The sequence below is a fragment of the Fusarium flagelliforme genome, assembly GCF_020744385.1.
Source record: "Fusarium flagelliforme strain FIESC 12 MPI-CAGE-AA-0113 chromosome Unknown B0J16scaffold_8, whole genome shotgun sequence".
Classification (NCBI taxonomy): Eukaryota; Fungi; Ascomycota; class Sordariomycetes; order Hypocreales; family Nectriaceae; genus Fusarium; species Fusarium flagelliforme.
Genome location: NW_025763510.1, coordinates 2061286 through 2077022, shown reverse-complemented (window position 1 = coordinate 2077022; position 15737 = coordinate 2061286). Strand labels below are relative to the sequence as shown.

General features: G+C 48.3%; 3 protein-coding genes across 3 annotated transcripts; 2 read left to right on the top strand and 1 right to left on the bottom strand.

Moving 5' to 3' along the window:
• Nucleotides 1–170: 170 nt before the first annotated feature.
• Nucleotides 171–2423, bottom strand: B0J16DRAFT_197551 (uncharacterized protein). The gene is made up of 4 exons (XM_046122901.1): nt 1738–2423; nt 1475–1673; nt 1329–1417; nt 171–1274 (listed from the first exon to the last, which is right to left on the bottom strand). The coding sequence occupies exons 1-4, from the start codon at nt 2254–2256 to the stop codon at nt 321–323; spliced, it is 1761 nt and encodes a 586-aa protein (XP_045978125.1). The 5' UTR covers nt 2257–2423; the 3' UTR covers nt 171–320.
• A 5173-nt stretch (nt 2424–7596) lies between these two features.
• On the top strand, nt 7597–8625 carry B0J16DRAFT_325280 (cutinase-domain-containing protein; the record flags this gene model as incomplete). Its single annotated transcript, XM_046125875.1, has 4 exons — nt 7597–7923; nt 7988–8081; nt 8139–8218; nt 8278–8625. The coding sequence occupies 4 exons, from the start codon at nt 7597–7599 to the stop codon at nt 8623–8625; spliced, it is 849 nt and encodes a 282-aa protein (XP_045978124.1).
• A 389-nt stretch (nt 8626–9014) lies between these two features.
• Nucleotides 9015–11380, top strand: B0J16DRAFT_311884 (heterokaryon incompatibility protein-domain-containing protein). Its single transcript, XM_046125015.1, has 3 exons — nt 9015–9409; nt 9468–11110; nt 11186–11380. Exons 1-3 carry the CDS (start codon nt 9036–9038, stop codon nt 11332–11334), a joined length of 2166 nt encoding a protein of 721 aa, XP_045978123.1. The 5' UTR covers nt 9015–9035; the 3' UTR covers nt 11335–11380.
• Nucleotides 11381–15737: the final 4357 nt, after the last annotated feature.

Below are 15737 nucleotides of genomic sequence, written 5' to 3'. Positions count from 1 at the left end.
CAAATAAATAAGGAATGATTATTTTTAAATACGCACCCGTCAACCTTGTTAATTAAAAGATCACAAAACCAATCCCATAGCGCGAGGTATTTTTCAAGTGCAACAACACACGACCCTGTATTTTCACAAGTTGTGATTAAAATCACATCATTTAATGGTTTAACATCACATGGTTTATCAAAATATTTGCATTCATTAACTACTTCTTATAAAGCCCCCCTCTGGGCACCAGATGTCAACCATTAAAAACAAAAAAAAAAAAATCAGAAATCCGCAGATCGGTTCCTTCCGGCCTCCGGGATATTCCAGAGCATGGGACTCTATCCCGATGCCGATCGGCTGTTGCTGGCGGGTCCCCCGAAAGACCGGCGCCGAGCCCGGGGAGCAGACGGAGCCCGAACTACCAAAGACCCACCACGGGCGGCTGCGACCTCGTCCGCGATGGACCGGGCATAAGAGCGGACCCGGTCCATGTTGAACAGGCCGTTTGGTTGCCGGAGCCCGTTCGGCGCTACAATGTTGTAGCGCCACTCGTCGGCCTGCTCGATGATGATCTCCCTCATGGCCTTGATGTGAAGGGAGCGCATTTGGACAGCCTTCTGGTTGGTTGGCTGCGCGACGGCGGGGAAAATGGCCTTGATCTCCTTGATGATGTCGGTCTTCTGGGTCTCGAAAATAAACCCGCGGAGTCGCTCGTGGTACTCGGTTTCGATCTTGAAAGTCTCAAAGGCTTTGTCTCTAACTTCCTCACGAGTGGTGGGGACCTTTGAGTAGAGACCTTGTTCACGGCAGCGGGGCTTGAATTCGTGGATCCATTGTCGGTATACAGGCCGGTAGGAGATGCGCTGTCGATCTTTGGATTTAGCAGCGGCTAGGTCTTGTTCGATTGTATAGTCGGGATCCACCCAGAACATGTTGCACTTGGCCACGTATTGGAACATCGATTCGACATCTGCAAAGGGTCTCCAGTACTCAGGAACTGGCACGCCGACGAAGTCCAGAATTTGGTTCGGGACGGAAGTTAGAAGAATCTTGGCCCTCTTCCTGTCGACAATTTCAACCTCGGGAATTCGAATCCACAACCCTTCGTTGTCCACAGTAAGTCCGAAAGGCTTGATGATAGATCCAAGAAGCTGCCACATATCGCCATGCGCTTGATGAAATCGAAGGTACTTAGCCTCCTTAACGTCGAAACAGAAGTGGACGTCAACCTGAATATAAGGACCGGATGGTGGGCCTGAAGTTCTGTCTGGCATTGCAGATCCAGTTTTCTCCTGCAATTGGAGTTAGCCCATAATAAGCTTATTGTAGGTCCGTAATAACTTTACCGTCTTGCTTTTGTCGCCAGTGCCATCTGCAGCGTTCCGGCCAGGGTGACCGAGTTTGTTAATAAGGTGCGACAGAGAAGAAAAGGAGGCTAGCCAGATAGTTAGTCATGGTAAACTATAAACAATGTGAGACACTGGATACTTACGAGATCGTGGAAGGCGTGCTTTGGGCTTGCCCTTAGAGGACCAGGTGGAGTTCTTCTTGCTGGTAGATGTAGATGTGGGCGGGAAGGTTCCTGAGTCAGGGCTAGGGGAGAAGTTTGCTTGCGAGCTTTGACCTCCACCAGAGTTGCCTTCATTCAGAGCAAGGACAAGGGCAGTTTGACGGGCCGCAGTAAGAGGAAACTAAGAGTGATTGTTAGTTATTTTCTTCAGTGCTTTGTACAAACAAAATCAAGAGTTCACTTACGATAGTGCTTCCCTTGTCTCGGAGTTCTTTGAGCGTAAGTGGCTCGGCGTTGGAATCAGGTGTTCCATGCGCACCAGACTGAGGTCGCGACACATCAGAAGAAGAGGTGAAGTCAGACGAGATGGCTCCGAGAGTTGTAGTAGATTGGTTGAGCTCGTGAGAATCGTCGGTTGGAAGTGTTCCGTAGTCCGCAGGGTAAGGGAGTTCCTCGGGCCAAGGGATAGCAAAGTGAGCAGAGACGGCGCTTCCTGGCTCGGTGATTTGAGCCCGGGCTCCAAGAAGGTGGTTGACGAGAGTGAGGATGCTTTCCTTGCGCATGTCAGAGCCGATGAGACCAGAGACGATGAGGTCGATGTCACCGTAGTCCTTCTTTCCAGGACCTTCGATAGGCGTGTCAATCCAACTGAAAACTGGGGCAAGAGTGCGAATGAGTTGGTTCTTGACTACGAGATAAGTCTCCTTGGGCATGCGAGGAGTCTCCAGAGAAGGTATCAAACGAGAAAATGCTTTGCCTCCCATAGTGGCGGTAGGGCAAGGGCGCGCGAGTTTGGGATAGGCAAGCAAGAGGAATAAGAGAACAAACTTTTGTTACGAGGAATCAAAAGAGAAATGCGATGCGTGCTTGTGACTCCCAAGTTGGAGCCCTGTAGATGTTGAAGGAAGAAAATAATGTGGAGTTGCTTGCCCCGACGCGATATTTAAAGGAGGGAGAAATAAGGGAAGTGAATCAGAGGAGATAAAAGACTGTGTTGTAGATAGCATGGTTAGTGTGTGACGATTAGAATAATGGAAAGAAAGAAAAGAGATACGTAGAGGACCGAAAATTCAAGGTTAAGAAGTAACTTACCAAGGAGCGTCTGTTGATGAAGAAAGAAAAGAATGCGGAGTTGCTTGCTCCGGCGCAATGTTTGAAGGAGAGAGAAACAGGACAGTGGATCGGAGAAAACAAGCAACTGTCTTGTAGGATGGTTAGTGGCTGGACATAGGAATGATTAAAGGAAAGGAATACGTAGAGGACCGAAAGGTCAAGGTCGAGAAGTAACTTACCAAGGAGTGTGTGTTGATGAAGGAAGAAGAGAGTGTGGAGTTGCTTGCTCTAACGCGATCTTTGGAGGAGGGAGAAGCAGGGTAGTGGATCCGAGAAGAGAGGCAACTGTCTTGTAAGATGATTAGTGTGTGGAGACGGGAATGATCAAACGAAAACAATGTGTGAAAGAAGTCAGGGGATCAAGGTTGAGAGCAACTTACCAAGGAGCTTGCGTTGATGATGAAGGAAGAAGTAGAGTTGCTTGTTCAACGCGATGTTTGAAGGAGAAACAGGGCAGTAGTTCGGAGAAGACAAATAAATGTCTTGTAGGATAGTCAGTGAGTGGAGATGGCAATGATGAAAGGAAAGAAATGTATCGAGAGAATCGAGAGATCAAAGTTGAGAAGTAACTTACCAGGAGCGCATGTTGGTGATTCACTGTTGTTGTCAGAGCGAGGAGAAAGGTCAGTGACTCAATGGGAGCAGCCTAGAATTAGAATGGGAATGAGCTGGGCTGAGCATATACCAAAGTGGGTTTCAAAATGCAGTACCGAGTGTTAGTGCTGCCCACCAATTCAACCCTGTCAGCTATCCTTGGTACCTCCAACCACTGAGACACTCCAACAGAACCTCACCACCAAGAGTAAAAACAAACTTTCTATTTTCTACTACGTTCATCGATCGATATACCGTCAAGATGGAAGGCCTTGACTCGGATGGAGCTACCCTTCTGTTTTTCTTCTTTTTGTTCCTCCTCGCGGTGCTCGTGCTGGACGACGATGACCACCGCCGACATCATTGGCAGGTTCCACGTCTCTCTGATGTCGAAGAAGAGGATGAAAATGACATCTAAAGAAGTCCTTCTGTCGATCTACCTCTCATAGAGTCACTGGTGAGTGTGCTGACTCAGTCCTCAAACTTAATCCTCAACGGCTGAACTGACTTTGATAATCGCAGTTACCCCCCTGAGCGGTGGCACGATACACGTTTCTTTGATTTCAGCGACAGCATAGTTGACTGAATTAGCTCTTTCAACTATGCTATCACCGGTAGTGAGTCTCTCCCATACGGGTTGAGGGGACTGTATGGTCCTGAGAGCGGTATCCGCCTGGAAGCTGGGTCGGATTAGGTGCGCATTTCTTTGCTTTCATCCTCATCGAACATACATACTAACTGGGCTCACAGGGGATAGTATAGAAGACCACGAGAATCGAATAAGAGAGCTTATTAGATTCAACTTGTAATTCCCACGGTATCCCTTGTGCAAGCCCGTACGGCGGCCCATGTTGCGAAACGTGATCCCATCCTAACGGGGGACTCTCACTTGAACCTTTTGAGTTTTCAACTGGCCGCAATAGGCTCTACCTGGCAGTTCAAGTATCTTTTACCATTCAATTATAACTTAGAGTAAATGTTACACTAAAACCTCAGGTCTTTGCAAGGTAATCAGCTTTTAGCGTAATACTGAACCACTAATAAGAACTTTGGCTAACAAATGAATTCTTCCTAGGAATAACTAAAGGATACTTAGGGGTTTAGTTGAGTTAAAACTTCATTTGGCTCACTTAGTTTCCCTTCTGAGAAACTTTCTTAATAGACATCTATTACTGATCAGCCAGTTGACTTACTCCGAGGCACGCTAACCATTCCAATTTGAATACTATACGTCTGAGCTGTGATATATGCTGAATAGCTAGAAAGAGGAGGCCATGACCTCTGCAGGCCGGTTGATAGCGGTAAGGATACCCTTTCTGGTCTCTTTTGTGGAAGGTGGCTAACATCTTTCTTTCAGATCATACAAAAAGGCTAGTCGTGGGTGCCCAAGCTGAGGCCGCCACCATGGGATATATCGAGTATTCCATCGTCGTAGAGCTCGGAGACTTCAGAATATCCTATACAAAGTCGTCAGTTTAAGATGTTCCCCCGTGATTGTCGTTCGAAAATCAAAAAGAGGTTCGAGTCAACTCCGTGTGGCTTACCAGACCCAGTATCAACAGACGAAGTCGAGCCCAACATCTGAAACGTACCAGTAGAGTCCAAAGATAAAGTAGCGATGCACTATTTAGGGCTTGACGGTGACACATCTGAAGATGCCCGCAAATCGTACTCAATGTGTAATGCGGTAATGTGGTTGCGTAGTTTCAGGGTATACGATAGGGCGTAGGACATAGCTGTCTCCTTCGAGACGGGAACTTGGATATCTTGAGGCACTATATAGCGTACTGTGAACCTGTATTAGCATTTGAACCTTCTGGTGTTGAGTGTATTGCTATTCATTTACCTCAAGACTGCCACTCTACCTCCTGGGACTTTGTGGGGTGCGAATAACTTGAATCAGGTGGCTCTTCTGGGCCCTCACCTGCAAGCATAACTAATCGATGAAAGGTAGTTTCTTTCGTCTATTCCGGGATATAAAGAAATGCGATTGCTGTCATAATGCGGTGGCAGGCCTAGTAGGCGAAAGGGAAGCTCTTCAAGTCGAACTCTAACCAGGAGATCATCGTGCGATCTAATACTGGGCTGAGCATCTGGTTAAGTAAATTCCATGGACTGTGTTTGTTTCTCCTGTGGATCGAGATTGGGACGTGGGTAACACGACAATCGATATTCGACAAGCAAGTCAAGGAAACACCCCTCGAGCAATTCACACAAAATCGAATAAATTTGGCTTATATAAACTGAAAGGAGCTCAGTTAATATTTCGGCAAGGTGGCAGAGACAGGCAGAAATTTCCATCCCTTGCTCGGGTGCGAGATATGCTAAGACTAAGAGGCAGAGCATGACCAGCCTGACCCACCCCTCCAAGTTTCACCGACCATAAAACAGCACACAAGTGCTTCTTTTGTCTCTTTCTGTGTGTGGGCTTCTACAAGGTCAGTCATTTATACCCATTCCTTTACTATTCTTGATCATCGACTGCAGTTCACCTTGGAAGTAACAGACCCAAGCAGGTAGACGACGAGAAACGCCAGTCAAAACACACAAAGACTCTCCCGGGCAGACCAGGAACCAACAATCTAGCGAAGCCCCGGCCTTGTCTATCAAACAGAACAACATCGGCCCCGATTGACGTCTCAGCAATTCCCAGATCACTCCGACAAAGATCTAAAGCCCCTTGGCCTCAGAGTAGGTCGAAAGCTGGGGTGCATTGTTTGATTTATGTTACGAGAGGACAGTCACTCAGAGCGACTTAAAGCCGTCAACAGAGTTATCATTCAAGTATGTACAAGCCGCGAGACCTTTATCGCCACTCTAACAAGCTATCTGCATAGGCCCCCCTACTCCAACTGCCTTCCAACGTTGAGCCAAAGCTGTTCAGAGCATGCAGGGCGCGTCAGATAAGCCTTTACCGCAGCTTACGGCTCAATATTCATCGGTCCAGTCTGACAGACTTGTCCACTCTCTTCCTTCCTGAGCCAGAGGACTAACAGCAAGTGTCTAAAGACTGAGTACTGTCTTTGCAAGGACGACATAGGCGCTTCGTCTCGGGTTTGTAATTTCGGGCTCTCGACGGCGATAATGACGAGCAGACTTAGAAGTTCAGGGCCACAAGCACCCTTCCAATATCCTCACTTGCATTACTGTTCACCTCGTTCCGCAAAGACTCGACTAATATCGTACCTGCCAGATATCTTGCTTAAAGCTATCCTCCCTCCTCCTCCTCCTCCTCCTCCTCCTCCTCCTCCTCCTCCTCCCACCTCGACTCTCGAGCCATTTCTGGAAACCAACACAGAAGAAGCATCAGAAAAACAAATCGAAACACCGAGAGGTCTTTCAGAGTACTGAGTCTGGACACAAAAGGTCAAGCTGAGATTCTGACCCTGCTTCCGCCTTGAGTATTCGCCGAATTTGGTTCGAAAGTATGCAATGCAGGAACAGCGAAAGAAATTATGGGCAGCCCTCCACGTTTGGTTGTGTCTAGTATCTATATAGTCAACTTGATGATCTCAAACATTTTTTTGACAGGCTTCTTCGAGAATATTGGCTCTCCAATGGGTGACAATTGCATGCATGTAGCCGGTAGTTACGGCACTTTGGACATTACAGCCGCTCTCACAACGCGCTGACGTGTGCGAATTAGAAGCGCTATCATGTTTTACAAAGAAACATTGCACAAACTTCCTTGCGGCATGTATGGTGTGCGCGTTGCACAATAAGTGTTTTCTAGAAGGTTGATTCACCACCGCGTTGTCGCGTAGTAAGCTTCAGGGTAGATAAAATGCATTTGCTAAACAGGAATGCGACAGTAGGCGTTCGAGGTAAGTGGAGCAGAATTTATCAAGTCGGTTAATTAATCGAATCGCCGCTAATCCAAAGAGATGTTCTTTCCCGTGAACTAAGATTCGTAGTTCGAGTGCCTGGATTTGTATGGCCTTTTGTACGAACACGAAATAGGAAAGAGGTAAGTTGTTTCTTACCTCAACTAATGACCAGGGTCCACTGAGTAAGAATCTGGTATTGACTCTTCCAACTTTGACATTCTACAACAAAACCAACTAACAAAACGCCAGACTAATCGATTTATACCAACAGAATTACAGATAAAATCGAGAACCTCTCACAAGCAAAAGCCCTTATCGGATTACAAAGCCAAGGCAACCTCGGATCACACCTTGCGGGGTTACAAGGATTCTCCAAGGGCTAGTCCAGCATTGGAAGCTGCCAGATCGAAAATGGCCGATGAACCGTTTACCCCTGGTTTACTAGCCCAAGAAACGAGCATGGCTGGGATATGAGATAAATACCCCCGGTATCCAATGGCTCGACCGGCCAACGAAGGCTCAACTCTTTCTTGTCAAACTCTCCAACTCTCCCCTCACATAACAGCCACCATGCGACCCTTCGCCCTCTCTACAGCCGTCCTTGCAGCCGGGACCTTTGCCCAGAAGTCCGACAAGACCTGTTACGATGGACTGTATATGATTGCCGCACGAGGCACTGGCGAGGATCAAGGACCTGGTGTTATTGGTAAAATTGCTGATGCCGTTGCTGAACGCATCAACGGCTCGCATGTTACTGGGCTCAGCTATCCCGCGACTCTCCAAGAGCCCGCTTACGAGGAGTCTGAATCTAAGGGCGTTGAGAGCTTGCAGAAGGATATCAACAACTACTTCGACAAGTGTCCGGATAGCAAGGTCGCCGTCTTTGGATACTCTCAGGTTGGTTACAGACTCCAAACAAGGATGAGTTCAATAGTGTTCATCGTTGCTAACGACGATACAGGGTGGTCAAGTTGCCACTGATGTCTTTTGCGGCGGAAGTGGTGGTGATTTTCCCACCAATAAGCCCCTTTCAGTTGACGAAGTCAAAAAGAACGGTGAGCCTTCTTCCTGCATTCTATCCAACAGCATACTGCAGATACTAACTGTTCTAGTTGTTGCCGTGATTACCTTTGGTGACCCAAGCCACGTGGCAAACGTCTCGTACGACGCAGGAAACAGCATTAAGGACGGTGTAAGTACAGAATTCAAAGATTCCTGTGCCATGTTTCTCAACTCTAACGCCGTCTACAGATTTTCCAGCGTAACGACACTAAGCTGTGCGAGGACAATTACAGCGACATCCTCCACGCCTACTGTGACACAGGCGATGTGTACTGCGACCGGGGTAACGACACGGAAGTTCATGGGAGCTATTTCGAGAAGTACGGCAAGGACGTTGTCGATCTTGTTGTGGAAAGATACGAGAGCGCTATGAGTGAAAGCACGGCGACTCCTACCTCTGAGGCGACTACTTCAGCGACATCGGGCACCTCCGAGGTAACTAGTACCGATGCTCCAGGAAATGGCGCTGCTGGATTGGTACCTGGACTTGCTTTAGCTGTGATGCCCTTGGTACTGGCTGTGTCACAGCTGCTATAAAGGAGCCAAGCGGCTAGGGATCTATGTCTTACCATATTTGTTAGAACAAAATATCCGTTTGAATTTGTTATTGGATACAGGCATTTATTGGCAAACTGCAGTTATATTAGACGAATCAGCATTTGTACTTTCAGCGAATGAAACGACTCGATGTCATCTCTTTATCTATTCTCAGACACGAATATGATATAACGTGGCGATGGGTAGCAGATTAAAGTCCAAAGAGCTTTAGATATGCGGAACCCATTCGCATGTTGCTCTTCTTTTCAACCCAATTATTCCAGGCCGCGGGGCTTATGTCAGAAAACTTGCCCAATCTGGATATGGACATGGGTTCTTGAATCCCGACGAACCACGCTCAACTATTTACCACTTTGACGACGATCCACGACCCTCAACCCTCCACCTGCATGTCCGGCTCAATGTCCGTCTCCAATCGTACTCGTGTTGCAAAACTGTGCAAAGGATGCGAAGTATTGGAAATCAGCCAACAGGCGTTATATAGCTCTTCGCCTGCTGGAAATGTGACAGAGTGGGAATTGGATCTCGACCGGAAATTCAGTGGCACTTGGCCTCTTCTACGAGATGACCTTGAACGAATGAAAGAGTCTTGCGATCTCTGCAGTCATATATACTCTCTACTATATTGCTGGTGGCTCGCCGTTGAACTCGATAACATGCATACCCAAGACATTCATCTCTCAATGTTTTACTTGGTCCAACGTACCACAAATGACAGGTTCAAGCTTCAGTGTTTGAGGGTCAGAGTCGACGCAAAGGGCAAGTCGCATCTCATATATCACTGTTTCTGACTAACATAGTATAGGCCGTGATAACAACAGCAAAGAATTCACGCTCGACTGCCCGATTACAGGAGTTGGCAGCATACCCCCAAGTACGACGATTGACCTTGCAGAGCCATTCACACATCTCGCACCCAAGTCTAGGGGCTGGATTCATACCGAGATCGAGACATGCGTTCGTCATCATAACCATGCGCATCCTCAGAAGGGCTTTGTGCCAGACAGATTGATCAAGGTTGATGAAGTAGAACCTCGTCTCGTTATCACATCTGATGATCCAGAGTTTCTACTATCTGATCAACAACCGAAATATGCAGCGCTCACGTACTGCTGGGGCCCATCTCCACACTCTGATCAACAGCTCAAGACCACAAGACGCAATATAGGAGACCATTTGCAAGTCATACCACAAGACAGGCTCCCCCAGGTTGCGAAAGACGCCATCACCGTCACCAGAGAACTCGGGATCAGCTACTTATGGATAGATGCGCTTTGCATCCTTCAAGACTTCGGCTCCGATTGGAATCACCAATGCACTAAAATGGACAATATCTACAGCAACGCGCACATGACCATATGTTCAGCTTCGTCCGCTAATTGCGAAGAAGGTTTCATTCTCAAAATGGACAAGACGCCAGCCATCCGAATCCATCCCCTTGAACCTGACGGCAAATCCATCTTCTTCACCATATATCTTCCCTTCTTCCATTACATTGCCACAGAAGATTTATATGAAGCTGAATGGTATGAGAGAGGTTGGACCTTCCAGGAAAGGATGGGCTCGAGTAGGATCGTTACATTCGGCAAGCAGAATCTACATTTCGCATGTCAGAGCGTCGGCCATTCTATGGGTTTCCAGCGGGAGGATCTAGGACGCGGCTTCAAAATGATATATCGAGATCTTCTAACTGATGGTGATATCTCACTAGTATATGAGGCGTGGGATAACGACGTGGCTGCAGAGTTCTCTCGCTTCGATATGGCGTTCGCACACCCAACAGATATTCTTCCGTCCTTTGCTGGAATCGCATCATTATTCCACTATCGATTAAAGGATACATATCTCGCGGGACTGTGGAAAGGAGACCTTCACCGAGGCCTTTTATGGACCACCTATCGCCGATTTCAAGAGGTCAGCTTTAAGGACTTGTTGATACAACTTGAGTTACCCTCACCATACGTTGCGCCGTCCTGGAGCTGGGTAGCCAAGTCTTGGGTTCTCTCCGGTCGGCTCAATGCAGTATACTTTCTACCGCTACTATCTGAATACATCGACAACATCCGAAGCGAGGTCGAGATCACTGAAGCTAAAGTTGTTCTGAAAGGTTCGAATCCGTTTGGAGAGATTATCAACGCATATCTTGACATTCGAGGAAGGATACTTTCTCCAAAAGAGGAGTTGAAGTACGTACAAGTAGGCGATGATGAGCTTCATCCAAGACAAACTCTCCATTTAGGGGATCAATACCTAGCAGATATTGAACCAGACTTCGTAGTGAAAGAGAGCTTGAGCTGTACAGGAAGCCTCAACGTTCCGATAAGCCTCCTGTTAGTGGGAAATACTTTGAAAAGGCCGGAATATCGCAGAGAGACACATACGGAACTGAAGAAGCAGAAGAGACGCAAGGCCGATAACCTTCAAGCGCCTTTGGGCAATGGTAATAAAGATGGGCAGCCATTAGGTTTCTTCAGTCAGACCAGCAGCAACAGCGATGTCGATTCTGTCAAGGTCGGTTCAACGGAACTCGAAACTGAAGGTGAACGGTTGGCTTATGGACTTTTGATCTATCCAGCGAAGAGACCAGGCGAGTACTATCGAGTCGGTACATTCATGTCTGAATTTGAAGGGACTGGTAGGCTTGCCTTCTTTAAAAAGTGTGAGATGAGAACGCTTCGGCTCGTATGATTTCGACCTGGAGGCGAGTTTTGGGTTAGCACAGGGAAGCGACTGGGCTTGAAGACTCAGGTAACAATGAAAAGACAAAATGAAGCAATATGTACGTTACGGAGCGATCTTATGCTGCATTCTGAGTTGTGTGTCTAGTGATAAGAGCGAGCGTAGGTGTTCTGTATTCCCCTCAGACGTGGAAGCGTAGACTGATGATGCTGGTTTCTTCGAGAATCTGCTGCGATATGCTGTGAGCTCAGCAGTAGAATGCCCTTAAGTATTTTCAAAGCTTGGTAAAGTGTATAGGTCGTGATGCTGGGGAATGTTCGGGCGCTCGGGCGTAGACCTGAGCTAAGGGTGACTCAGGGGCTTAGTCGAGATAGACTTGACGACTGCAAGTGGAAACGTAGAGAAGGTGCTGCTGTTTTGATGTTCTAAATTATCTTGATACCATCCAGATGTTAGCAGAAGTGCAGCTTTGGAAGGGTTCGAGTTCATCATCGACACCCCTCGATCCTGTCAGGGGCTGGGTGCGCTCACTGGCATCGATATGGGGAAGAGGTATGTAGAATTGGGAATGTAAGCCTTATCTGAATGAACCTCTGGCGTCAGTATAGTCGTGGAGTTGTAAGATCTGTGCGGCCGGCAGCCTGGATAGCTGTCAGTGGACGAGTGGGGTGTGTTGGCTACGTTCCTTGTCGAGCTTTTTCGTGATCTGAATCATATATGGAGTGATACGATAAGAGGAACAAACGTATGTTATAAGATTCAAGATGAATTCACTGTAAGTGACATCTGGCTCCAGTAAAACGGGACGCAGATTGCACTTCGTTCATCTGGCTGCTGTGGGGGTGGGTATGGTCTCCTGCAAATTATCGATGCACCCGATTTTAGGGACCTGCCACCCAGTAGTCTACTAAAGAGCTATGTACAAACATTCTAGTGCGTCTTGATGTTGAAAAGTGATTCCCCGATTGCTAAGGTTACATTGCATGACCGCCCAAAGAATAGCTCGACTACCTAGGTATCCATATCAAACATTCGAGGGAACAAAGAAAGAGGCAATACCTCAAGTAATATAATAGCAAACATAAATACAGACTCTCTAATAGCAGCTGGTTCTATTCGTATGATTGCAGGCACTGGCAAGGGGTGGGCTCGCGGGGAATTGGCGGGTGTCAATAGGCTGGGGGGTCAACGTCACCGGCCTTCGGACGGCATATCTTAGTAACCCATGGAAGAGAATAGCACATCTGAGACCGGCCTCCCTCGCCCTTCCAGCCTCCCTCCTCTTCGTCACACGTTTCTAGGGCTTTGCGCACAACCCTGACTCCTTAGATATTCTCCCACTTTCTTCCCCAAGTCTTCCTTCTCTTCAAAATCATCATCACCTCACTCCCAACTATCACTCCATGACTGGACTATCACACTCACCCCTCAACATCATCAGCCCTCTTCATCAGTGGCTTCGATGCGATGCCTCGCTGCCCACAACACAGGTAAGACCGCCACGTCTTCTTCCTCCTCTTCGAGGTGACTGACTCCTCAGTTCCTCGGAACACCTCCCCCATATCCCACACACACGTGCCTTGAGGCACACCCTAGCCTCGCCTTCTGGGCAGCTGGTCGCCCGACACCACTTTCTGGCCATCGGTCGTGCTTAGTACGCTCATACCACATCCCCTTTGTACGAAGCTTCTTCTCTGACCTATTCTTCTAGCAAGTTGCCGCCACGAGCCCGTTCTGGCGTGCGGCCGACTAAAACACTCTCGGAGGGTATATGAGAGGGGAGCAAAGTTTAGCCAGAGGGCTCAGCTGGCCCAAACTATCGCCGGTGCGCCGGTGGTCGCCACGAGTATGATATCCCAACCTCCTCGGCATGAATGACACTGACTCTCAACAAGCCAAGGCGCATGCCAGGTGGCCACCGGCAGAGGCCCAATATCGAATTCACCAGCATTTTCCAGTCAGGTTGGCTCCGTGACCTTCGGGCCGGCACACACGATAGGGCAAGACTTTAGCCCGGGTCGCCCCAAGGAATAGGGTGCACCGACGGTCATAACAATAGTATGATCTTCCCATCCTTCTCGTCGTGAACTTTACTGACTCTTTATAGGTGAAATTCACCCCGAACGGACCGTCGGTGCACCCGCTAGGGGCGTCCATTGACCTTGGTAAGTCATCGCTATCAATGCAACAAGTCGCACCAGCTAACAGGCAACAGCAAGAACTTGCCGGGAGAGTTGCCACCCGCAGACTCTCCGTCCTTCGAGCTGCGGGTGGAAGTCTGGGCTGGTAGCCCCAAAGTAAGTATACTTCTCTTCTCTCATCGATCGAGTTCTAACCTTTCATCGTGGCAGTTGACCGGGGCTCTATTATAAGCCCCGCGCTTTGTGCCACCCCGTCAGTCATCTCCCCGTCAACCAAGCGGCGAGGGATGGGAAAGTCTCCTGCATCCCAATTTAGGGTGGCCCCCAGGCATCGCCCGTCTATTCCATGGGGCCGAGGGGCTGAGAAGTCAATTCGACACTTCTGCCTCCCTTCATCCTACCTAACCCTCGCCGCAGATGACTTAGGGTGGCACAAGCGCTCAAGAACTCCGAGCCAGACTCGACGAGCAAAGAAGGAGAAGGATATTGGTGGTCTTGGAAATGGTTCTGGTATCTGTCTTATCATCGTTGTGTCTTAACAGAAAGGAATAAAAACTTAAATCAAATCACCACGTTCTGTCCCTGTGCATTGAAATACACTTAATCATAGTGACTGTTCTTAAAAGCCCCTGTTCTTATCTGCGTGGACTCCCAGGAAGATATAAATCTACTTTTTGATCGCTAAGTATCGCCGGTGCTGTACTGAGACTTATGACCTACCATCTTCCACCACTACGCACAGCGTCACTTAGTCAAAAGCGCTTAAACATCACTGTACACATCGAGCATTCAACATACACCTCATCACTTGTTCTTCTCTTCTGCGCTTCCCGTCATTTGTGCATCCCACCTCCCTATCTTCTGAGCCCTGCCAATCAACCATATAGTATGAGCTACCACACTTCATGCGAGGTTATCTACAACTTGCTATAAAGTATGATCAAACGCCAGCCAAGATTCTCGTAAGATTTATCTCGCATCTTATCTCCTTTACCGGCAATTGCGCGGGTGATACCAACTGGATAGCGGGTCAGAAGGTATCTGCCGCTTGCCGTTCCGCTCCAGCAAACTCCCTTTCCCGACTGTCAAACTTCCCTTTGTTCACACTCCAGTTCTTCGAAAACACGTTGTTATCCGTGTCAGCAAGTGAGTGCCGTCTCAATCCCTTTCAGGGCGCTTTTGCCATAGAGCGGTACCCGACTAGAGTGCTGCAGGTTTTCGACCCGTCCCCGGCATTCCCTTCGCTCTACGACTAAGCTGCGATGAAGCACCACCAGCCTTATTAGGTTTCGTACCGGCCCAGCACATCCTGTACTTCGCTCAATGACAGATATGTTATCAACCCCCTCAAGCTTTGGCAGTATGTAACTTCTGACACATTTCTCTTAGGGCCAGCAATCCCGTCGATTTCGCAGACCGTCCACGAAACTTCCGTCACCTGAACACCGATCTTATTCTCGAATACCATTCCAGTTAGCATGACATAGTGGTCTCAACGCCCCCCGCAATACGGAACATAAGGAATCAAGGATAACTTCCAAGTCGCAGCTCAGTAGAAGTCCCAGCTACCATATCAGCCTGCTCGTGAGGTGATCTAGAACAACGCGGCTCAGCCCAGGTCCTACTTCAGCTGTCCTACTATTGCCGTGCCGTGTTAAGCGAAAACAGCGCCACAGACTTGGCGTCCTCTTCATCCTCGCTACAAACACGAGAAGAGTTACCGTTACTGGCTCGGCGTTCAGAACGAACAAGGTACAGGCCGACGTACCTCAAGTGGTAGCGATACCAAACTCTCATCCTTTCCCACGGCCACAGTGACGACAACACAGCACCGAACGGAATTCGGCACAGCAAATTACAAAGGTATGGCCACTTTGAGTTCGTCCATTCGGTTACAGAGCTGCCATTGGAAGAGTCTGGCATGACCGAAGACCCTCCATGGTGTAGCACTGGTAAGATGGGGAATCAGGTGTTGGCCCTGTTGAGAATGACAGCGCTTTGTTGCTCTTGTTTCGGCCGTGTGCAATGTGACAGAACCACAGCCCTACAACCATACGACTGTCAACCCCATCCATGATACGGAAGCGAAGCAAGCTAGAAGTGCCCAAGAAGCTTGGCTTTACGGTCAGCCGGGTGGGTGTCAGAGGAATTGACTTCTAAGACTTAGGGCGCCGAAATGAAGTAGCCTAAATGCCAGTCTGAGCTCGCATAAACTAACCAAATTATTTCGTCTGTTATGGTCTCGGCGGCTAATTCTTCTGACACTCTGAC

What these genes read in the sequence shown, in the direction of transcription:
- B0J16DRAFT_197551 (XM_046122901.1), bottom strand. Translation starts at nt 2,256, where the DNA reads ATGGGAGGCAAAGCATTTTCTCGTTTGATACCTTCTCTGGAGACTCCT. An exon ending in GAGACAAGGGAAGCACTATC is followed by an intron (nt 1,674 to 1,737) that starts GTAAGTGAACTC and finishes AATCACTCTTAG; the next exon opens with TTTCCTCTTACTGCGGCCCG. An exon ending in AGCACGCCTTCCACGATCTC is followed by an intron (nt 1,418 to 1,474) that starts GTAAGTATCCAG and finishes CTATCTGGCTAG; the next exon opens with CCTCCTTTTCTTCTCTGTCG.
- B0J16DRAFT_311884 (XM_046125015.1), top strand. Translation starts at nt 9,036, where the DNA reads ATGTCCGGCTCAATGTCCGTCTCCAATCGTACTCGTGTTGCAAAACTG. An exon ending in AGAGTCGACGCAAAGGGCAA is followed by an intron (nt 9,410 to 9,467) that starts GTCGCATCTCAT and finishes TGATAACAACAG; the next exon opens with CAAAGAATTCACGCTCGACT. An exon ending in TAAAGATGGGCAGCCATTAG is followed by an intron (nt 11,111 to 11,185) that starts GTTTCTTCAGTC and finishes TCGAAACTGAAG; the next exon opens with GTGAACGGTTGGCTTATGGA.